We start from the raw sequence: 24757 nt of genomic DNA on the forward strand, positions 1-24757 counted from the left end.
CTATTTGCCCTCCAATTCTAGAAATCAAAGCACAGGAGCAGCTGTTGCCACAGGCAGTGACAACACAACAAGAGGAAACAGGATTAATACACCTCTGGATTAATCCTCCAAGGACCAAGTTTCTCAGCGGGGGTGGGGGGTCCTTGTATTGGCAGTAACAGACACTACATCTGTTGAACCCTCCTGAGGCAGTCAGGTCTCAGAAATGCTCAACATCTTCCATTTATAACATTTCCATGTTTCCTCAACAGAGCAAGCCATTACTCTGGAGCACCTCCAATACCCAGAAGCCTCTTGTCACTACGGCATCTCAAAGCAGCACTTCAGTAAGCAGCCAGCCTAAAAGTTCTGGGGAGTGCCAAAAAAAGTAGGGGGACAACTCATTTGGTTTGCAAGCTATTTAAGGACAAAACTGAAAACTGTTTTTCAATCATCTGTTTGTAAAATAAAAATAGGGGACAGCAGCTCCCCAGCCACAGAACTACCTCTAGGTCTCCTTAATTTGTTGTTATGTGCCACTGTCTCTAACTTATGGTAAACTTAAGAATGAAAGCCCTCTAAAATATCCTATCCATGACATCCAACCCTGCTTAGCTGCTCTAATTTCAAAGCTGTGGCTTCCTTGATGAAGTCGATCCATTTCTTATTTGATCTTTTCTTCTTCTTTGCCTTCAACTTGCCCTAGCAGTTCTTCTCCAGTGAATCATGCCTTCTAATGATGTGTCCAAAGTATGACAGCCTCAGTGTTGTCATTTTTCCATCTAAGGAAAGCTTTGGCCTGATCTCTTGTTTCATTTTGGATTGTTTCATCATAGGGCTTGCAAGGTGAGCAAATTCAAAGTGGATTACCACATCCTTCTTTTGCACAGTTCTAACCAGAGTCAGCTTGAGGGTCACTGCCATTGTCTACAAAAGATCTCCATCCAGTGTCACCTTCAACTACCACAGCTGCCCTTCAATAGTTTCTCAGCCCCATCACTATTAGAGAGATCCATTCCCTTCTGCTAAGGCCACTCCTCCTGAAGAGGAAGGATGCATCTTAGTCTGGTGCTTCAGCTTAGACCATTCCACTGTGGCTGACCCTGCTAGGAGACCAGTCCAGTAAGAGTCTAGCCTCCTGGCAGCATTGCTCTCAGCTTCTCTGACACTCTCAGCATTCCTCACCAATTTAAGGTGTACATCCAATAGAGGGGATCCCCTTAATGCACATTTCAAAATTGTGGTGTTTAACTTTCACTGTCTTGGCGCTATGCTGCTGACATACACACGTTAAGGATTATACCATGCATTTGTCCCTCATACTAACTTGTAACTAAATCATACTAACTAAATCATGCTAACTCACGCATACAATCTTAGAATCAGTGGCATCACCAGCATTTCTCAGATATATTTAGTGTAAGCACAGAAGACCAGCCTATGAAGGTAATACTGCTCTAATTCAAAACCGATCCAGGACATGAGTGGTATTATGGGGCACAGGACTCCGAAATATTGAGCTGCCCCAGAGGTATTCAGTTGCCTTAAGAAAGACCTGATTTTCCCCTCTGAACTTAGTAGCCTTGCAGTTAGTAGGAGATCTGAAGACTCACTTTTTTAGCAGAATAATAAGGGAGTGTAGCATGAAAGGGCAAGCTTTTCAAACTAGAGGGGAGACCGACACTTTTCCTTTAACAGTCTGATAATTATTTTTGTTGTTCCAAACTGCAACACTGCTACCGAACTTTCTTCTAGTGTGCCTGACTCTGCAAAGACCTGCCTACCCAAATGCACTTGTGCCCTGGACAATTGTATGTAGTGAGGAAGATAAAAGGAGTCTATGTCTATCAGATGTATTTTTCTTCTCTGTCCATATATCCTTTTTTACAGAGGTGTCATTAGGAAACAAAGTCCTTTAAAGAGCGCGCGCGCTCTCTCTCTCTCTCTGTATCTCTCTCTCTTTCTCTCTCACACAGAGACAGACAGACAGAGACAGAGTTTGATGCCTGAGGCAGCTTAGTGTACAGAGACACCTGTGGATAAAAAAACATGTTCAGGACATAATATTACACTATTCTGATGACATCCTGAACTGAATGCAGTGCTCTTACTCCTAGGTAAGTGCATGCAAGGTTGAAGTCTTACTTCTCAGTAAACAGTGCTCAGAGATGCAATCTGCCCAGCCATCCTAAAGATAATTCCATTATCTAGATCCCAAGAGAAACCTGGGGATGGATAATTTCCTAGAAAACAACCAGCTGACCAACCAAAAACAAATGGTAGCCATGAGCAATAAAAATGCACCATCTGTAGTTAGTTTGGTGGGTATCTCACTGTGCATTTTAGTACTTCAAGAACTCAGTGACGATCAGGCTGCTACTTGGGGCTCAAGAACGATAAAAAAAAATGTCTTCTAGAATCCCAGGAACTACCAACATCAAGTATTTGAAAAAAAAAAAAAAATACAGCATTGCCTTTGGTAGCAGCAACTGCAGTCTCCTCAGCTGGTCCAGACCTGAAGCATCAAAGCAACAGCCTCTGTTCTTGAGGTTTCTGTACTGTGTCTGGGTGAAAGGGGTGGAGGAAAGGCCAAGTGAGGATTTACTCAGACGTAAATTCCACAAGGTTCAATGGGAGTTATTCCCAGTAATCATGAAGGATAGGTTTTAAGCAAACACAATTTGGGACATTGTACAGTTCTCCCCTGAAAGTAAACAGGAGGCTAATGAGCTTGCCTTCTATAAAATTTAAATTATAGCAATTAATTCTAATTATGCACATATATTTGTATATGCAAATAAGCACAGGTGAACGTATACCATTTTTGTCCTATGGGCCTGATTCCCGGACCTTCTGGGTACTTAGCACAGCTCTCAATCCAGGCTAAGCTCATAATGCCTGATACACTTCAGCCTTTACTTAACCCCCACCCCCCACCCCCCACCCCACTAAAATGTATAAATTCAAGTATGAAATACATCATGAGACAGCTGCCATCTGGGAAAATGATTATACAAGCAGGCACTAAAAGAATTTTCAATAATTTTAAAATGAGTCAAGTCAGAATATTGAGCAGTTTTGTTATACTTATAAGGGCCCACTGTATATAACATGCAAGCACTCTAATCATGCTCTTTAAGGTACATTTCTAGGAAATGCAAGATTCAACTGAAGCTTGGAAATAAAAAATATTAATTTTAAAATACATGTTTAAGAAAACATAAGCAGCATGTTCAAAAAAGAATCTGTTTCTGGCTTGTCCTCAAAGCGAGTCATATGACAGCACGGTGAATTATACTGATTCTCTCCTTTCTTCCAACTCATTATCTTTTTGTTTCCTGATACATTAATATTCTGGCTAGAGATGAATATTTGTTATTTCCTTTCATTTTTCGGTTTTAGTTTTCATTCCCGTTTAAAGGTGCCAGCTTTCTGCATGCATGTTTTGCATAATGAAATTTAATACAAAACTACATTGCTTAAGACTCTTGACTCTTACATTATAATAGGTTGAATATTTTTCAGCAAAGCTTTTGAAATTCTACTAGCCAGTACATAGATAAATGATTGAAAGTATTACCCAAAAGGCCAGCATCCATTTCGACAATGCTGGTGTCTTAGTAACAAGGAACGATAAAGGCAAATGCCTTTATTAATATTAATGAATTTTTGTGCTGCACCATAATAAGCCTTTTCAGAAGAACTAAAAGGAATAAATACTTAAATAATGCCTTAAACATAAAACACCAGTGAACAAAATCCTTCACAAGCAAGAGAAGAAAAACAATGATCGGTTCGACACCCCCCTTCCACCAAGTAGCTGCACATTTAAGTTACTGATGATATGAAGGCATTCTCCTTTAGGTTGGAGTAGTAACCCCAGAAGACAATTCTCACAGCTGCTTAAAGGAGGGAAAGTAATATGGTTTCCTGAGGTAACTTTTGGTCAACGTGACTAAAAGCTTTGCATCCATGACTTCTCTTCATTATCTGAGATGAACATAATAAAAACAACATTCAAACTTATGTATGTTTTTTTTCTTTAAAAACACTGCTTTCTTGAACAGCTTGTTGCAACATGTCCTTCAAATATTAGATGTGTAAATTCACAGTACTGGCAAATGTGCCTTCTGTGTTAAAACTGAGAAGAGTGTGTAATCATCAGGAATGACTGCAGACCAAATAAAGGTCTCCCAATTTAATTAACATTTGCTGTAATTCAGTACAATATTTAAAAGGCTCCAAATAAAAGGGGGGGGGGGTTAAAATAATTGGTTAAACATAAAAAGGCTTGTACCAAAATTATGTACTAATACAACTAAGGTTAAACATGTGTGCTTTGAATATAAGAAGCCCAAGTCTATCTTAAGTCTAATTCTATGCTTTACTGATTAAAAACTTTTCACACTTCAGCCACAAAACCAGAAGTTGGAAATAAGTGGTACTACATAGTCTTAAACCATAATCTATGTATGTTCAGGCAGAAGAAGCCCTACAAGTCCCACCACGCCCCACAAGCATGGCAGGCTGGGGCATGCTGGAAGCCATATAACTTTTTGGGGTCTAAACACACATAGGAATGTCCCTTAATGTTTGATATCCAACTTAACTGATTTTGGATTTTGAGCTTAAAGGCTGATTGTAAGCACACATACTAAGTAGAAAAATGCATTTATTTCAAGGTATCTTGGTTCCATCTAAATATGCCCATGATCTTGGTGCGGGATCTGACAATTAATCCAACTAACATATTTTACTGTGAAACTAATGCTTGATCCTTGTCACTAATTTCCATTTAGGGATGATTCAGACATAGAGGCAATCTGCATTTAAGGACTCTTGGGCTTGCATGCTCCCTCCTTATCCCATTCATACACAGATGGTAAATTCTTGACTCCAAGGAGTGGGAGGGACAAAGCAATATCTCATCGTGTTTATACATCTCCACAAAATGGAGCAGTCAGCCATAAAGCAGGGACATATGGATTTTGTTAAATCCATTCCATCTGTGCTCCTCTGTAGTTTGTCTGGTGTCTTTCATTCTATCATTTGCTCTCAGGTGAAACTGGATCTTTTGTAGAAAATTTCACTGCACTCGCTCCAACTTGCATGTGTACCAATGTGCACTTGCAAACATGCAGAAATACATAAATTACTACAATCAAATAGGCACAAGCACTTAAGTGTATTAGTTAATACAAAATTGCACACGTTTCCCCAAAAGTGAAAAAATAAGATATGCAGAAATCCTCCCCAAGTCATCGTTTTTATGTTTTAGCCCACGAAAAAAAAGCACAGTGGATGTTTGGACATTATTTTTCCTTCATATTTTTGTGTGACTAAATTTATATACAATTCCAGGAAGTATATAAGTGTGGGATTCCACGGAGCCCATGTGTCTCAGACAATGCTGTGGGATGCCATGGGCCAGGTTCAGAGATAAGTGAACACACTTGAATCCATTGTGCATTGCCCTGACATCTCTAGTACAAAGTACTGCCATACTGCATAGATACCAGCCTTGGAAAATTCCAGCATCCTATATAATGGGGCATTTCTTCCTCATCTATCAATCATAGCCTTTCTGAAAAAATCATAAAAAGGGGTGGCTGTCAAGTTTGCTTTTGTCTCCATCTTCACTTTGCCTAGGCAAGTTCTATTTGTTTTCCTATAGGACAGGAGTCATGTAATTAGAATAGAAAAGGATGATCATGCTTGATCATGTAAGTACCAAGCCTACTGTTAAAAGGCAGTATAGTAATAGCAAGTTAGAAAACGTAGTTATTTTATCACAATATATGTATTAGACTTGCTTCGCTAAATCTAGCTTCTCTGAATCCTTTAATAAAGGTGCTTACAATCAGATGTCTGAAGTACTCTAAATACTCTGCCTAGCCACAGGATTGGTCTTTTGCCTTTGAACCTATCTCATGGAGTCATATTAAGAAAATGGAGCCAGCAGCCAGTCCTTCCCCTCCCACTGGCTTGCCTTCATCCCTCCTCTTTCTCCCCCACCCCGCAAGGTCACACCACCAATCTTGGATAAGGTGTCAAACTTTCTGTGGTCGTTGGGGCAGACTTGAAGGATGGGGAAAGGGAAAGCACATTCAGATCTCTTCCTCTGAAACTGAAACTCTGCCTCAGGCCATGAAGAACAGCATCCACAGAAACTTATGGGACCACAGAATTGCTCTATTCATTTGGCAAAACTATAAGAAGAGCTGTGATAGAAACAGAGCGAGTCAGAAGGGGCCTCTCGGGCCATCTAGTCTGACGTCCAGCTCCAGCCAGCTCCGCTCACGACATGCCCACCATGTGCATGCCTATCTTTGAACACCCTCACCAATGGGGCCTCAACCACCTCCCATGGAAGCCCATTCCATACCCCCAAGGTCCTAACTGTCAGGAAGTACTTCCTGGCATCTAAATTGAACCTTGGAATGGATCAAGCTTCCATCTTGCTCAGTCTCCTGTTCACACAGTGGCCAACCAGCTGCCCACAGGAACCCACAAGCAGGGGAAGTTACAATATAGTTTGCATGTGTTCTGATACCAGAATTGGAAACCAGGATCAATTGAATATCATCTCACAGATATAATCACAGTTATAAACCCATCCCACAGTGTACTCAGAAATCAGGTATGAACCACCTTAAAGTGTGCCAAAAGCAATAGGCAGATTGGCTGCACAGTTTGTCATTGTTTTAATGTCATTTGGATGGCACCCCTTAAAATTCAAACATTACCTGTAGAGCCCTTGGCTTGAACCTACAAATTATTTTGGACAGTTCTGATACAGTGGTTACTTATTCTAGACGATTATGATTTAAATGTTAATAAATTAGCTGGGACTTATTTTAGGGTTCATTCAGTACATGGATCTGACCCTGGCTGAGATTCATCTGTCAGCACTTTAGAGGTTACATTTGTAAAACGCTTCACAGGCACATCTGTAGTAATTGCTGATAGCATAACCTCTGAATCAGCCCTTAGGGAAGTTTCACTGAAGTGCATGGGAATACTCAAAGGCTGCAATGATTAAAAATACTGTAGGAAATGTCTGCGTAATGTAATTAGGGTACTCAAATTACATGCATTTGGAAGAGTATTTTTCCTAAGTCATATTACATAGTTACAGCTGATGTCAGAGTACCCACAAATAACACATCTGTAATGCAATCTTTCTGACACAACACCTAGGGATCCAATCTAGGCTCAGTCACTGTTTTGGGATTTCTGTTGCAGAAGTACTGAAGTTTATTAGACATCCTTAACAGACTATTGATTGCTACAATAATAATAATAGCAAAAACAGCAGCAGCAATTATAAGGAACTGAAGAAAACCCAAGCTTCTCTAAGTGCAAGCTGAGCTGAAGGTGTTTTCAACTTTATCTCACTGGAAACAATAACTAACACTGTAGAAGATGATTAATTACATAAGTAGATTTTATTTTTTGCTCTTCATACACTGGGACTCTCAAACTAACAAATTATCAGATACTTTTCAAAGTTCATGTGAACAATGAGACTAGGAGTTGAAAATAAAGGGAAATATGTGATTAAATTCCCTCTTCATCTTGGAATACCTTGTAATGTTTACTAGATTTTATTGAACAATGCAGAGTGAAAAGCAGGTCTGTAGCAATGAAACATGGTATGCTAACATTTTGCTTTTGTTCAGAAGCACAACTGAACATTTCAGAACATACTCTCTGCAATATTGTACACAGAAGTCCCTGCCAAATGAGTCCCAAATGTGTTAAGCCAGCTAGGACCTAAAGTCAGCAATTAAATGCAAAAGACTAAAATTTCACATATTTGGGCAGTCAAGGCATTTGACTCAGCTTGCAAAGTGTGGGCCAACAGGGTCATGATTGAAGGCCAGAACCCTGCCAGTCCACCAACTGTTGCCATGCAGTGTATGGCATCAGGATAAGAATTGGAAACTGGAGTGCAATAAAGCAGGCTCCCTCCTCCTTACGGCCGCTCGGCTGGGATGACATTGTGGCAGCACGGCCAGGGGGTACAGCCTTGACCTTCCCCTCAACTAGTTGACTCTCTAGGCACTTCAAGATATTTAATGCCTAGATGATACAAATGTCATCAGTTCCTGCTGTACTGCCAGTGCTAAGGAATCCTGGTAGTTCAAAATACTTGATGGACACCATCAGTTTACCTCCTCTGAGACAGATTACATGCTGGTACAGTCAGCTCGCTCCACCACTCCATCACTATACTTATTGTCCTCTACAAGGGAGAGGCAAATGCCTGCAATGGGGTTTTCTGGGGTAGAGAAAACTCCAGGGCTTGCCTTCAGCTTGTAGAGGGTGATTCCAGGTAGAGGTAAAAGCAAAAGAGCTGGCAAACATGTCCTCATTCTCATTATCTGGGTAATTATATACCAAAATTAGGATGGGGGCGGGTAGAGAGTTTCTTTTGTTTTGCTTTGCTTTGTCCTTTAATGGGAATGACAAAACAGATGGAAAGGTCCTGAAACAGGAGAATGGCATCTGGCATATATGTACCCTGGAATGTGGCTATTCTAATCATGCATACTGCTATAAATCAATTTGTTTTTTGCTGTTGCATTATCAATACACAAGAGGAGTATTAGAAACCTTGAGATAACACCAAGGTCTGCACAAATTATTTTTATAGCTATCACTATTTTTTTTTTTTTTAAGGAAAAACCCTTGGAAGGGGGCAAGTCCCCAAAACAGCCCAAGGAGTTTTGACAAAGTCCCGTGGCCATGGAATGCTGACTTTTGTACAGAGTGGATGGAAAACAAGGAAAGAGAATGAAATGGAATGCAGGATCCTGGAAGAGGGCAGGGTTCGGCCAGCCAGCCTGCCTTCCTGCTAGCCAGCCATGAACAGAAGCACTCACTCTAGGACATTTTGTTGCATGTCCCACTTTTCTAAAGAAATGCAAAAAGAAGATGGGGAAAAAAAGCTTTTCATGCATTATTAACATTATGCTGTAATAACAGGTGTAAAAATATCTGGTTATGTTTTAATGTATTATATATCTGTTTTAACTACATTTCTGCATCTCTTATATTAAAGAAATGTCATAGTGACATACAGCCCCATACAGAAGATGAGATTACCTTCCTGGGAATGTCTGTTGGAGAAGCTATGTTTTCAGCAGATGAGAAAAGCCCAGTGGATTGCACCTACCTAATTTGTAGTGATAAGGAGTTCCACAGGGTCCCTGGATATTAAAGATTCTATTCTGAGCTGTGAATAATATCATAACTCAGTCTTTGATACAACTGTTAGATATTTATGCAAAAGGTTGATGTAGGTTGATGTTGTATAAATAATTATTTTTTATCTGCCCAGCCAATTCCAACCTACTCCCTGTTGTATCCATGTAGCTTTTAAAACATACCGGTTTAATCATTTGGTATAAAATTTGAGACAAAGGAAAACTTTACAGCCAGTTAATAATCAGGCCACAACAAGACTGCAGAAAGAATTATTTGCATAACTGTTGAATTATAGAGTAGTACTGCTGTGGAACAATTTTGTTCTTGCGGTATTATGAAATCAGAATTTAGAACACTGACTACTTTACATGGAAGGCCATTTTAGTTGCCTCACTTGCAGTGCTCTGCTAGCATACAGTCAAAAAGAGGAGAATTTGCAGAAGGAGCCAGGATTATTGAGAATCTACAGGATCCTAGTCCTTCATGCCCCTGCAATACATTCCCAAAGTCATGAATAATAACAGTTCTAGAACTACCAATGCAAAAATTCCCTCTCACTGGAAGCCATGAGAGATGGTGGGGGGGAATGGTTTTCATATCAACCACCTTCCCCCTTCGCTGGCATGAACAAGGCAGTTCCTCTGTCACAGGTCTCTTCACCACTACTAGCTTGAGGTTGCTATGAATTGTAGATGGTATGTGGTTTTTAACCAGCTGCTATTTGAGATTCTTGATTAATTTTTTTCCCTTGGAAAGATCTAGATAGCTGAACTAAAATCATGTAGAATAATCATATTTTTGGTATGTTACGTCTAGACCAAACTCCAAACCAGAGCACAGAACTGGACTGGAAAGATGAGTTTATCATGGCACGGGTGCTTTTATTCAGTAGACAAAGACCCAAACAAATTTTTTTGATCTGTTACACTGAAAGCATCTGTAAGCATATCCACCAGGATAGGCAAGTACCTTGAACTTCTGCTTGTGAATTGTACTGCTGTTGTAATTTTCAAAGGAAAGATTTCTTAAGTGTAAGTTCCCCTCAGGATATAATATGGCCACAACAACTAGAGGGAAGGAGCACTAAAATTTTAAAATTCTCACAAATAATTATGTGATGCATATTAGGGTAATTCCTCTCTTAGTTCAATTCAAAGATCATAAAAGTGAGTTGACTTAATGAAGGTACTATTCAGTATGGATGCTTTCTTCTTGTCAGCACAGCTACTTTTGCCTTGTGTATGACTTTGAGAATAATTGTACTGCTGCTTTAGAAATATCTCCCTAATTTAGAAGGCATCGATTTCAGTGTTATTTTACCCTGCATAGCAAATATATGGCACTTTTTCTGCTTGCTCAACAATACATCACCACAGTTATGATTGAGCAAAATGTTCCCTTCTTGTTTGATCATGTGTTCAGATGCCAAACACGCAAACCTTCTCAAAGAACCTTTATAAAAGCCATTGACACAAGAAAGCCCCACGGCAAAATGGACTCAACAAGGCATATTCACCACAAGTGTTGATTGTGGAGCTAAGTGATGCAGCTCCCGTGGAAAGGCCACCTTTGGAAACTGCTGAAACGACAGACGGTGATGAAGAGGCAGGAGATGATGTAGCTGTAGTAGAAGAGGCAGCTGCTGTTGATGATGTTAACCGCTCTCCAGACTCCATATCTGTAAGAAAAAGACACAATGACATTTGCAGAGAACAGAGTATCAAAGATTTCACCAAGTGACTCTGCACATTGTCAGGAAATGCACCTTCGATTGATACACCAGCACAGAGATAGGTTTACAAACAGTAAGCTGCCACACATACAACAGGCTGTCGAGGGTGTGAAGGTGATTTGAAATCTTCCTTGTTCAGAAGCTCCAGTTACACATAGAGTTGAAGCTCCAATCGAGTGATGTTCTGCACTCAGGCTGGCTAGGAGCGGGGTGTTTCTGCTTTTCCCAAAAAATGATCTGAGCAATCAAATCTGAAAGCTTAAATGTAAGTTTGATAAAAGAAAGAAAATACACACTGATCTCTAATTCTGCCTTAGATGTAAGTATTGAACTGGTTTTAAAATCGAATAAATAAAGGCTTTTCCCTAGCATTTCAACAATAATTAATGTTACAAGTTACAGGCAGGTTATGAATAAGTTCCATTCCTCAGAAAACGGAAATTCATTGTTAAGTCAAATTTGTATGCAAGTTGGATCATGTATATTTGGCTCTCCAAGTTTGCAGGGGTAATGGGCACAGGACCCCTGTGAAAGTGGAAAAACCTCAATTATCTCTACCCCTGCCCCACCCCACTCAAACTCACCATTGCCTCTTGTTTGCAGCAAAGAAATGACAGCAACTTTCCCTCTAGACCTGCTTTGGTGGTCTCCCTCTACCCTTTTGCTCCCTCCCCCCCTCTCTCTCTATATATATAATCTCACCATATATATATGGTGGTGATGATTTCCTGAAGTAATTTTTTAAAAATTAATAGACTTGATGGCAATGTGTAAGTACAGGCAGTTTGGGGACTGCCTGTAATTCATCATAGCATGACACACATTTAGGTTTCACCAGTAACGTAGAATCAACCCTTATTGTGCAAGGCTTTCTTTATACAGTATTCATACTTCTGTATGAAAAAGCAAGTGGGTTAGGAAAGGCTTTTCTGCCCCAAACATAGCAACCTAAGGGACACAATCCCATCAGAGTACTTTGTACATTTGCCTGAGAAAGGGGCAGCCATTGGATCTATACATGGCATTATGATCTGGAGATTACAGTTCATGTATGCAGTCAAGGATGTTGATCTTTTGAGGGCCATTGCAAACTTTTAATACTCTGGATAATTATTTATTTGTAGCCTCTCTCTTTTAGTTCTGATAGTTTGGTATTAGTGAATTGGTATTGTATTAATTTTTATTTTGTTAGCCACTTAGAGCTCTTTTTGCTGGGAAAGCGAGGTAAAAAATATTTCAAGCACTAGTAAGAGATACCAGGCAAGGGCAAATATACTTAATTTATTAGTCCTACTGGAATTCATTTGTATGTGGTGACAGACTGACTGAATCAACTGCTGTTAATTATCATTTCTTCTACAACAGTGAATCTTGCTTGTTTCCCGTATTCCGCCTGTGAAGTTCACTATAAGCTTGATGATGCAAGTAAACTATTCTTGCTGGAGTTTTCAGTACAGAATGAACAATTTTACTGAAATATTATTATTACATTATTGCACTTATATCCCACCTTTTCCTCTTGTGTGAAACGCAAGGCAGCTTGCATGACTCCATTTTACCCTCACAACAACCAGCCTCTGAGGTAGGCTATGAGAAGAATAAATGACTGGCCCAAAGTTGCCCAGTGAGCTTTATGGCCAAGTGGGGACTAGAAACCAGATCTCCCAGTCCCCAGTCTAACAATCTAACCACCATATCAGCTCTCAAGCCTCTCCTAGCTAAACACTTCTTTAATGGCAAATACAAAGCAAAACATATTATTGGTAATGATATTGGTAAATTTTATGATATATTATTATTCCAGGTACACTGTGTTCGTTTTTATTGTATACATCAATCTGAAAACTTCAGCTACAGTGCAATTAATAAGCTGAATTAATAATTCTAATAATATTATACTTGGCAACAGAGAAAAACGCACTAAAGGACAAATTTTTTTGAAAACTGCATACATTTATGGTAACATCAGTGCTCAATATTTTAACTTTTTTCTCCCAGTAAAGATATATCAGCAAAAATCAGTAGAATATCTCTGATGGATCTATTTACAGCAGTTGGAAAGCGGACTTATGACTCTGCTGAGTATATCAGTACTTCCATTCTGTTTATTTTTTTTAAAAGAGAGATTGTTTCAAAAATTGTTCTCCCAGTTTTTCTGTTCTATGTCGGGTGCAATTCTATGGAGTTAAGCATAAGCCTCCGAACTTGATGCTGAGAATCTGAACTATCCTATGACCTCTCAGACAAGGTCTAGGCACCCCAGGATCATTTCTTTAAGCAACCCACTAATCTGTTAATCCTTACAAAACAAGCCACTCTGTTTGAAAGTATAGACCCTGCCTCATAGAAACAGTCTGACGGGCCAAACTAAGGACAAGCAGCAATAAGTAAGATTAACCTCCAGGAAAAAAATCTAAATATATACACATCAATAACCTGGAATGAAAATTATTACATATAGGGCAGAGAGAAGGAGGGAGGGAGGGAGGATCATTTGCATTTTAACTGTGAAACCAACACTGATGATATTTAACTAAAGTTAGGCATAACTAGCAATGCAGTCCTATATATACTTATTCAGAAGAAATCCCCACTGAGTTCAATAGAGTAATCCCAGATGAGTGCATATACGACCCATTTACCTGGAAATAAACCCCATTAAACTGAGTGGGACAAACTTCTGAGAAGACATTTACAGGATTGCACTGTTGGTTGTTTGTGGCTAATTTGTCCTGTTGGTTTCCATAGCGCTTTCTGGATATGTTTACACAGAGAGAAGCCCCACTGAATTCAATGGGAATCACTTCCAATGAAGTGATTCCCACTGAATTTAGTTGTGACTAAGATTTAGCAAGATTCAGGACCAATATGCTTAGCATTATTTACAGATCTTACTAAGTTAATTAAATACAGAAACCCTAATCTAATTCTGCATGCACTTGTGTTCTCTCATTCAAGTACAAGGTTATGGTGAGATACTAAGTACTAAAAGAAATATATATCATATTATCTTACTTGATAAATATTGAACCTTCACAATAAATATTCTTGTGAACCTTCATATCATTATGTCTAATTATAACTATAATAATATCACAGTCTTAGACACTAATATTATTTGTAAGTTTTTAAATCAAGATCATTTGCAAAGCATGCTGTTATAAACTCTCTCACAGAACTAGAATAATGTAAGATACTATTACTAAATATATTATTAATGTTTTAATATCCAATAGATTTGACAGAAATGAATTTCCTTTTTCTTTTTATGGGAGAAATTAGGAAAGGCATTTTGACTGACAAATATATGCATGCAAAACAACCCTCCCCCCAGCAGTGCTTCATATAGCCACACTGCAAATGTGAACTTACACAGAGTTTACTAAATACTGATCTGTGTAGTAGTGATGTGACACAGAGACTTTATCCATAAAGTCTACCATTATGTGTACCATTGTGTTTCAAGAGACGTAAGAATTTTGTTTTTAATTTAAGACTAAACCCTAATTGTACCCAGTTAGTTCATTACTCTAAACCACAGCAGATGGCTGACTTTGTAAGAGATAATCCCTGAAAGAGTCATTAGTGAGGATCAGCAGTAATTAGACTGCAACCCCAAAGGTTCATGAGAAAGAATGAAAAAGTATCAATACATGGGCAGTTCTCCCCATGAAAAGCAACAAGTACCTATTACATTTTTGTTATTTTGCCAGTGCTCTATCCATGAATACACATGGATGGACCATGTAAAATGAAATAATTTGTTTAAGATAAAACACCTTTTAGATAATACAACCATTTTCCACCCCTCATGCTCCCTGCTTTCCAGGTACTATCTTCTTTGCACTGGCATCAATAGAAGCTTCTCTTCTAGGTTGCTTAGTGATGAACACTGCTCTCAACAAACATGAATATTTTGCTGAATTAAAAGGCTGAACTATGTGCGACCTTTTAAAAAAGCTAGCAAAAGTCTTTCTCTTTACTAACTACTGTATAAATATTTCAAGGATAACTGAAACGCACTCAAGCAAACCAATAAATAAATTATGTATTTCATAAAACTAACATTCCAATCAAATTAAAAACTGCACACACCAAGGGAAAATATAAGCACAGCACGATTCTTTTGGCTTGCTCCATATACCTTTCAAGTCAAATATATTCATTAATAGAATGCATTGGCTTAGCCTATTTTTGCATTTATTAACTATAGTTTTCCTGTGACCCCCAGCATTACAGATTAATGTTGGCTGGAATATGTTGATTGCTGGAGAGAACTGGTCCCACTGGCAGAGGCGGTGGAAAGAGATTAACATTACCTCTGCTAACAAATGCTTCCTCACATTAGCTGAACTATTTTCCTAGAAACATGCACTTTCCTTCATGATCAGACCACGAGTGCTTGTATTTTTAAAACCACTATTATTTAAGACTAAGCTTATTATACCTATATCATCATCATCATGATTACTACAATTATTTGCATTATTATTTTAAAGCTATTATTTCAGCAAAAAACCATGGAGCATATTTGAGAATAGATTTCGCAATAGATTTGGAGATTTGCATGAGGAAACAAAAGCATTTGCTTAGAGATACAGAAGTGATCAATATGAATGTATGTCCACTACTGTTTATATGATTTGCCTATTGCCTTTAAAAATCTTTCCCATACTTCCATCAAATACTTCCATTGTATTTTATTAAAATGTTTCTTTAGTTTTTAATGAGACACAGGATTACCAGATCTATGTTACTGTACATCCCAGATGCAATCCATTTGAATGCTTCTCAGTTCCAGGGATTTCCAGATGAGCTGGATTATATAGATCCATTTCAAGCTGGCTCCAGGCCTAGTTACAAGACACAAACTGCTTTGGTCACCTTGATGGACAATCTACACTGCAAACTGGACAGGAGATGTGACCTTGTTTGTTTGCTGGACTTCAGCTATGGTATCCTGCTGGGCATCTGTCCAAAATGGGACTAGGAGGCACTGTTATATGGTGGCTCCAGTCCTTCTCAGATGGGCATACTCAGAAGGTAGTGCAGGGAATTTCTGTTCACCACTCTGGCCATTGGCTTGTGCAGTTCCTCACAGTTCTAACTTACCCCACCTGTTACTATACAAATGAAACTTCTGGGAGAGACTGGCTGGAGTTTGGGGGTTTGATGCCACCAATATATGGACAATACCCAATTCTATCACTCCTTTCCATCTAGCTCCAAGGAAGTTGTTCTAGTTCTAAATGAGTGGCTGGTGTCAGTAATGTACTGAACGATAGTGGTGCTCTCAAAAGGCAAATCAGGGGATAGGCAGGAGTCAAGCCACACATCTGTGCACACTCTTGGATTCAGGCAGAATTAAAAGTGCTGGCCATGACCTATAAGACACTGTATGGCTTGGGACCAGGCTGTTTTTAGGACCACCTTCTCCTATTCAGATTCCAGTAGAATACTCACAAAAACAGAGATAACCTGACCTCACAAAGCAGAAAATTCTACATAGTACCAAAACAAATAATGAATGTTCATCATGTAAGAAACTCACGGAAAGTTCCAGCCCATTCAAAACACATTCGTTTCAGATTAATACATTTATGGGGGAGGGAGTGTTCAAAAATGACTGATACTGCTTTGAGGCCTCTGAACTATTTATCCAAGGCAACAGGCTATATAATCACGCTTTAAGTTTCTTTGGGATTTTTTGTTTGCTTTTGTATTTATTTGTTCATTTTTGCTTACCAACAGGTGCTATATAGGTAGATAGAGCAGGATAACTAAGAGAGGGTTTGTTTCTATAGGCATATAAAGAGCTTGGTTCTATAGGCTTATGTTAACCCATAGTACATTTGGGGAAATGGTTATTAGCTAGCAGAGTTGAGAAAAATAAAAGTACATGGGAACAGGTTGTGGCTGCTGCTCATTTCTGGACCACAATCTGTAGTCACAAGTTACTTAAGGAAATTCCAAACTCTTTAGAATGAACAAGAAGTCAGTAACAACAGTACTGATGTATGGTACTTAGTTGGACACTAAGAGGAGGCTAGACTAGATTATAATAAACAATCAGAAAGCTTAAAATAGAATTGTTGCCAAATATGATGACAGGTATGGTAGGAACACTTAAGGGTAAAAAGGAGGTTTCCTTTTCTGGGAAACATCCTGCCTTCCATCTAGACTTTAGGAGTACTTCTTCATTTTCTGCTGAAGAAGTTTTAGAATTAAAGTAGAGTCTCTGTTGACAGGTGTTGTATGAGTTGAACTTCTTTCTTTCTGTTCTTGCACTAGGCTTGAAAGGTTTGTGTTCATGTTTTCTTTTTCAATATTTATTTTAAACTAATGTGTGTGATCTGTGTGTGTAAGTCAGCATATCTCAATGTAAAGGCAGCCACTTCTGACCCAAATCTTAATAGGCAGGGAAATGGATGGTTTTAAACAGAGGGTTTGGGGGGAAACCATCACTGAGCTTAACTTTTCACAACCATACAGATCTCAAAAGAAAGCAGCACATGTACAGGGGCCTCATTAGTTAATTTTAAAGGAGGGGCAAAATTAGGTATGGCAGTCCTGTTGAGACTTCGGTCATTCTCTGGGAGGAAGACTAACTTGAGCCATTGGGATGACTGCTCCTAAGCATTGTCTCTCCACCTATGAGCCAAAGTTCTGACATTAATGAAATGCGAAGGGAGAATAAGCACAGCAACAGCAGAGGAAAATATGTGGCGAGTCTAACCAAATATTGCAGGAAGGCGGAGGCAGGGGCAGGGGGCAGGGAGGGGGGAGGGAGGAAGAGAGAGGCTTTTTAAAGACTCTTTTGTACTGGGATTGGCAGAGGATACAGCTTACTTTACCACCATCACTGTGTCCAATTTCTGCATGGCTTTTACATCTCCTCTTATTCATAGGCCAGAATGAACAGAAGTACTGTTCCTAGATAATTATCATTACATTACATATATATCCCACTATTTTTCCTGTTGCAAAGACCTAAAATTGGCTTACATAGTCCTCCTCTGCTCCATTCTATCTTTGCAACAACAACCCTGTGAGATAAGTTAGACTGAGAGTGACTGGCCCCAAGTTACCCAGTGAGGATCATAGCTGAGGGTCCAGAATCGCATCCTGGATACCCCCAGACAAATACTCTAACTGCACAGGCTCTTTTAAGCCAGTCTTTCTCTCCTAAGCAGTAGCTCTGCAATGAAGACCTCTGAGCATGTTCGAGCCTGTGTTACTGATCCTGTAGTCTTCCTGAGTCATTTCCCTTGAGGATTTAAAAAAACTGTGATTCCCTTAGTTTCCATCGGCTATGGAAGAGTCTATATCCTGGCTGGAAAGTGAGAGTAATTCACTGAAAAGATCCTTTTGCTTCTGCAGGTCTCTTTAGCTGCCTTTCCACTGCTCCTTGCCCCATCACTTGCAAGTTTGGGAAATGGGGTTCGGGGGGGGGGAGGGTAGATGAGAGGGAAAGCAAAAGTGGAGGAGCTTCCCCAGGCTGATCCAGTTCTAGCTGTTATTATCAGAATCCTCCAAAAAGGCACAGATTTTTGTGATCTGAATCAGATGGGACCCAGCCCATTCCAAACCAGGATTATCATATGTTTCTGTCCCTTCTGATGTGTGTGTGCGTGTGTGCGCGTGTGTGTGTGTGTGTGTGTGTGAGAGAGAGAGAGAGAGAGAGAGACAGAGACAGAGAGAGAGACAGAGAATACTGTGCTTGAACTTAAGATCGATTTCTAATATTGCTTTGAGGAACTGAACTACTTGTTTTCCTTTTTCTGAAAACAAAATTTAAAAGGTTTCACCAGTAAATTTGTGTGACTCATTCTGAAAAATGTTTTGTGATTCATTCGTTTTTTAAGAGTCCTAATTTAACACTATTTCCACAGTGTGGCACAACTATGGCTTGTTACCAAGTTGTTTTAACATTGGGTTTTTGTTTTATCTGCTTCTTATTCTTATTCTTTTTTTCAGTTCATCCTCCAGGCAAGTACGTTCAACAGTGCCAAAATTAAGAACCAGTCCTTCTGCTCTGTGCAATTTTACTAGGGCTGGCCACACAAAGAAGGGTTGGATTAGGCATTAGCAGTGCTTTTATATCATAGCTATGTTCATGATTATGAATTGTGATGCAAGGATGCATTTTTTCATAACTGGAAGAATTGGGCAGGAGGAGCAGGATGATTAGAAAGGCAAAACCTCTGGAGAAATATGAGCTAAATGTCACAACACATCTCTACCCTTGCACAATAGACCCTGACTCTCAGCTTCATACTGCTGTCTTCTGAGAACAAGAATTACAGGTAATTAATTTTATTCCTTGACACAGTGTCTTCATAATTGGCATAATGGGAAATGAAGTACATAAAAACTACAAAAAATGTTTAATGAAGTTTTGCTAAAACGTATTACATTCCAGCTTGCCAAAGAGTTGGTACTCACACAAATGCATGGCTGCTATACTGCTATTTACATCTTATACTTTAGCATTTACTTGTGGCTAGATCCCATGTGGACAGGACTATAATCTCACACCATAGGGGACAATTAGTAGCATATCCAGTGGCATTTGTCTGCCAGAGGAACAATCAGAACAGATTTTCCCTTCCCATTCAGCACCCTGAAAAACCATCCCATCAAACAGATTTTAAGGGGGCAGGGAGTGATAAGGAGAGGAAGGGGAAATCTTGTTGCCTGAGCAGATATCTGCTCGTATAACATTGGATATAGCCACGTAGTCCAAATCATCATTACATGGGTGGTGATAGGGTCCAGAACCTATTTATTTCCCCCACATGTGGGCAATTATTTAACATGTCGTTCAGGATGGCGCTCAATGCAGGTAAGTGCAAAGTCTTGCACTTGGGGCATAGGAAAAGGCATCTTAAGTATGGGTTAGGGGACAAGTGGCTGGAGAGCAGCACTTGTGAAGGAACTTGGGGTGCTGGCTAAACATGAGCCAGCAGTGTGATCTGGCAGTCAAGAGGGCCAATGCCACCCTTGGATGCCTACCAGAAGCGTGGCTTCTAGATCAAGAGAAGTATTACTGCCACTCTATACAACTCTGGTGCACCTACAGCTAGAGTACTGTGTTCAATCCTGGGCCCCTCATTACAAGAGGGATATGGCAAGGTAGGAATTAGTGCAGCAAAGGGCCACTAGGATGGTGGTTGGTTTGCATGGTAAGCTATATGAAGAGGGACTGAGGGAACTGGGTATTTTCAGCCTTGAGAGAAGAACATTCAGAGGGAACCTGTTAGCAACATACAGGAATGTGAGGGGGTGCCACACAGAGGTGGGTCATGACCTTTTTTCCCCTGAGCAAAGGGCAGGATGCTTTCCAATGGAGCAAAGCTCAGGAAACCAACATTTAGAGTGGATGCCAGGAAGTTCTTCCTGATGGTTGCGACTCCTAAGGGTATGGAATTGGCTTCCATGGGAGGTGGCTGAAACCCTTTGGTGAGGGTGTTTAAGGATAGGCTGGACATGTACATGGTAGGCATGTCATGAATGGAGCCAGCTGGAGCCCAGGGTCAGCTTAGATGGTCCAGGAGATCCCTTCTGACTCACTCTGTTTCTATGTTTCTGTTCTGGCTGTTTGGAAGTTTAAGGAGAACTGGGCACCCGCAAAGGTAACATGGAACATCTTGTACAATCTTGTACAGAAGTGCCTCATACTTTGAACTTAATTTGTTTCAGGTGGCCATTTGAACTCTGAATCGTTACAAGTCCAAAGCATTGTTTCCCATTAGAAATAATGGAAAGTGAATTAATCTATTCCTAGACTCAAACAATACTCATTTCAGCACGGAGAATGATCAAAAAAGCACTGAAACTGGATCGAAAAAGCACTGAAAACCATCAAAGAGGCACTCACTCAAAAGGCACTGACAACTATCTAAAAGGCACTGCAAATTAATCAAAAAAGCACGGAAGCATTTTTTTCACTGTGCCTGCAGTTCGAACTTAGAAGCACCATTCAACCTTTGGAATTATCTTATCTAGATTTTAGTGTTTGAACTCTGGAATGTTTGAACTTAGGGACATTCGAAGTTCGAAGCTCTGCTGTATCTGCAAAGTTAAGACAGGAAGGGATTTTCCTGTTTCTTCAGGAGGGAGTTGGAAGCCTGCAGGACTCATGTGGAGCAAAACCAGAAAAGTGCTGAGTTATCCTTCCTTACCCACACCCTTCAGAATTAACAACATACACTGCTATTATACAGCTGAATTGTGAAATTAAAAAGGAACCCTGGCTCCCCAACCTTGTGATATCTATTTAGGAACATCTTTTTATTTGGTGAAGAGGCTTCAGATGACGCAGTCTCCAGATACATTCCTAAAACTGACCTGTAAAAAATACTAAGAGTGCTTTAATTCCAATAAATTACTACAGCTGTGACAGTAATACAGTTCCTTACTTTAACTGTCATCAAAAGTGCACTTTCTTGGGAGCAAGTCGAGCAAATGCTGTGAGACTTACTTCCAAGTAAACATTCTCAGGATCAAGAATACCAGTGTTTATTTATAAAGCATGGTACTGACATTCATTATAATCTGCATCAGTTACCAGGGTAACCTCTTAACTGTTAAGAAGAAGAGGTGCAGAATTATATCTCTAATTGGTATATTGTCCTTCCTTTTATTTCTACCAGTACAACACAAATGAGCAAGGGAAGCTGGCACAACGGTAGCAAATGGCCATGGTCATTGCTGCACCAGCACTGAGTGCTGTGCTGCAATACATGACAAAATTTAGGCATGACATCCATTATCAATTATTAGAATAAGATCAATGAACTGTAAATACCAGAGTACACACTCACATGTAACAGAATCGAATTATTTAAAAAATAAACGAATACCTATAGTGTGGGCAGACTTCAAAGCTTATATTATTGTCTGCAGTGTTTCTAGCTTTAAATGAATGTCACATTGTTATAATCAAAGCTTGAATCCAATTAACAAATATCACATGGAAGCTACTTGAGAATAGCAAATTAGGAATTGTATTTTTGTAAAGCCTAATTTCAACCTAATCTATGTTTGAGCTATCCCAAAACACAAAAGCAAAGCTACCAAGTGAATGACTTTGGTTCTCCAATTGCTTTGAAGTAATCCCAGTGAAAAATGAGGGGATTTGATGGGGGTGTTGTTGTTTGAGAACTTGGTTTAAATATTCTTTGTACCCCTGGTACAATAGACCTTGTTTTGCTGCTTAGTTTGCTGGTCATTGTGGTAGTCAAATTATGAATTGTGCTAATTGTTAATACAGGAGGCTCTGCAACAACACAAGGTGATGATTCCGTCATTAACTTCCCATTGGTCCAGTTCTCACATCATAGCAACCCGGGTGGTCTTTTTAAAAAACAAACCAACCCTGAGCTGTTGTGTACTAGTGAGAATGCTGGCTCCAGTCATCTTGGGTTGCAACTCTAGGTTGTCACTCCCCCACCAAGGAAGAGATTGGAGTTCACACCAAGCACAACTACCCAAGGACAGAGCATCTCTTGTATGTTTATCCTCCACTGCTTGCAGTGGGAAGGAATGGTAACAAGAATCAGCATGTTCATTTGTTCTCACTCAATTCACATCAACCTTGGGTTTAAAAGAAACAAAACAGAACGGAACAGTCTGCTGTTGTGAAATGCAGCCAGCCCAGTTATTGCTTTTTCTTCCCTTTGCTATTTTCTCCACCAAAATGTCTTCTTGAATATATACAAAAGGAAAAACTGGAGCAAAAAACCTATAACCATATGACAAAAACACTGATATAATTAAGCATAAAAATTCTCTTTTGGTGTCAACTAAGGTAATGCTTCAGTTTCAGTATCTCTACAAAAATGTATATGAAATTGCTAAAATTAGATTGCTAAAATTGTCAACAGTTCCTTCTGATCACTGATGCTGGGATTTGTTTTACTACTGAAACTTCAAACAAAAAGTATTCCTCCATGTGCCTCAAGTCCTTATAGTGCATGCCAAACATAAACCACAGCTATCTCTGAAGGCAGGTGGAGGGGAGTCTTATGTCCACATATTTGACTAATACATGATATTGTCTCTATCACTTGCTTAATGAGGTGAATGGGGTGTTGGTGATTGTTATACCATGATGACACACTTTGCTGTTGCTGAATTTCCATTTTCTACATGCTACCACCAAATTCCTGGGCATTTGGGGAAAATGACACATTTAAAAATGTATTTAAACCACCTTTTAAAAATTTTGCCACATACATGCATCCACAATCAATTGAACAATTTGAAACAACATAAATATTTAAACATTCGGCAACAAAAATACTAGCAGCATCCATCATCATTGACTGTAATCTATACATACCTACTCATAAGCAAGCTACACTGAGTTCAACAGGACTTTTTGCATTGCTAGACACACTCTGTCTACATTTTTGGACATTGCTTCTCAAAAAAAGGATCATACAGCCAGAATGGGCACAGAAAAGTAAAAGTAAATTGAACAAGCAGGTAAAAGGGGGTTAGAGAAAAGCTAAGCAACTTAGAGAGGAAAGCTATTTGTCTATCTTTCTATGTCATATATCTTACAGCTTTCCTTCAAGTCACCCATTATTATTATTTCTATAGCAATTTCCAATGAACAAAGAGCTTTATTATTGTTATCTTGTTCATCTTTTACTTCTCTCATACAGCCCTTACCTCACTATGTTTATCCAGAAGTTCCAGTTAATTCAGTGAGACTTGGTGTCCTGTAAATATTTATAGGCTTACAGCTACAGTATTTTGTATTACTGCTTTTCCAACAAATTAATCATACTTTAAAATATGAAAATCAAAACCAGTATTTCCCTCTTTAAACATTTCTAGAAGCTTGTGTTTTAATGCTCAGAAAGCCTTTTAGGAAAAAGTAAGAAATTTCATTGCAGATCATTCAGCCTGATCAGATAAATATCTGGTATATATCCAGAGAACACTATGAAGGAAAAAAATACATTGTTGAAGGATTTAAGAACAGTAATTCTACTAGTAGATTATTGGTATACTACTATAGAATAATAGTAGATTATTCTACTATCACTAGGAACCTTCCAGCTGACTCAGGAACTCCAGAAAATTCTCAAGCACTTTTAAAATTGAGAAGGGATCAAGGTCTAAGCCAGGGGTCCTCAAACTTTTTCACCAGGGGGCCAGTTGAAAGCTGCTGTCCCTGGGCACAGGCCGGAAAGGTGGTGTCTGGTAGTACGCATGGGCTGGTGAGGGGGTGCGGGTGCCCGCAGTGAGGCGGGGGCAGGGTGGGGCACGCAGCGAGGCACGGGCAGGTGCGTGAGGCAAGGCCAGGTGAAGCGAGGGTGGGCACATGCCGCGAGGCAGGCACACGAGGCAGCGGCTTGCTTGCTTGCTTGGAGATTGGAGAGCGAGCAAACCGCTGCCTCTCATGCATGGGGCGCAGTGGACGGTGGCGGGCGCATGCGTGGGTGCACAACAGGTCCAAATGGACATGGCGGGCCGGATAAATGGGCATGGCGGACTGGATCCGGCCACCAGGCTGTAGTTTGAAGACCCATGGTCTAAGCTGACAGTTAATTTCCTGTACTGCAACTAGGGTTTTCTCTTGACATCTCTTGAATATGGGAGAATCCAAAGGTGTTGTCTTCCACATTACCACTACATGACAATATTTCAAAAAATCATTAAGCTGCAGAAATATTGCACCTAGTAATATATTACAATAAAGCTCCTCATTTGTCTGGGAGACACACATATTGAATGGATACTAAATGTTTCTATAGGGCTTTCCCTCAGTCTCCCAAGATACCCAATGTTGATAGATCTAGAAAGAAAAACCTAGAA

General features: G+C 39.6%; 1 protein-coding gene across 18 annotated transcripts in view; it reads right to left on the reverse strand.

Annotated features, from left to right (window-relative positions):
- LOC123021762 (bromodomain adjacent to zinc finger domain protein 2B-like) overlaps positions 1-24757 on the reverse strand; it is a 153232-nt gene that overhangs the window by 88915 nt on the left and 39560 nt on the right. For 8 of the 18 annotated variants that reach the window (XM_044426819.1, XM_044426808.1, XM_044426807.1 and 5 more), the window contains exon 1: positions 10709-11524. In XM_044426819.1, the coding sequence (XP_044282754.1) occupies positions 10709-10895 (187 nt within the window). In that variant the 5' untranslated portion in view covers positions 10896-11524. Of the gene's footprint in view, positions 1-10708; positions 11525-24757 lie in introns of those variants that run through there. The other 10 variants (XM_044426811.1, XM_044426809.1, XM_044426810.1 and 7 more) reach the window with 2 other exon arrangements.

This window comes from Varanus komodoensis, unplaced genomic scaffold, assembly GCF_004798865.1.
Source record: "Varanus komodoensis strain SLA01 unplaced genomic scaffold, ASM479886v1 scaffold183, whole genome shotgun sequence".
NCBI classification, from domain to species: domain Eukaryota; kingdom Metazoa; phylum Chordata; class Lepidosauria; order Squamata; family Varanidae; genus Varanus; species Varanus komodoensis.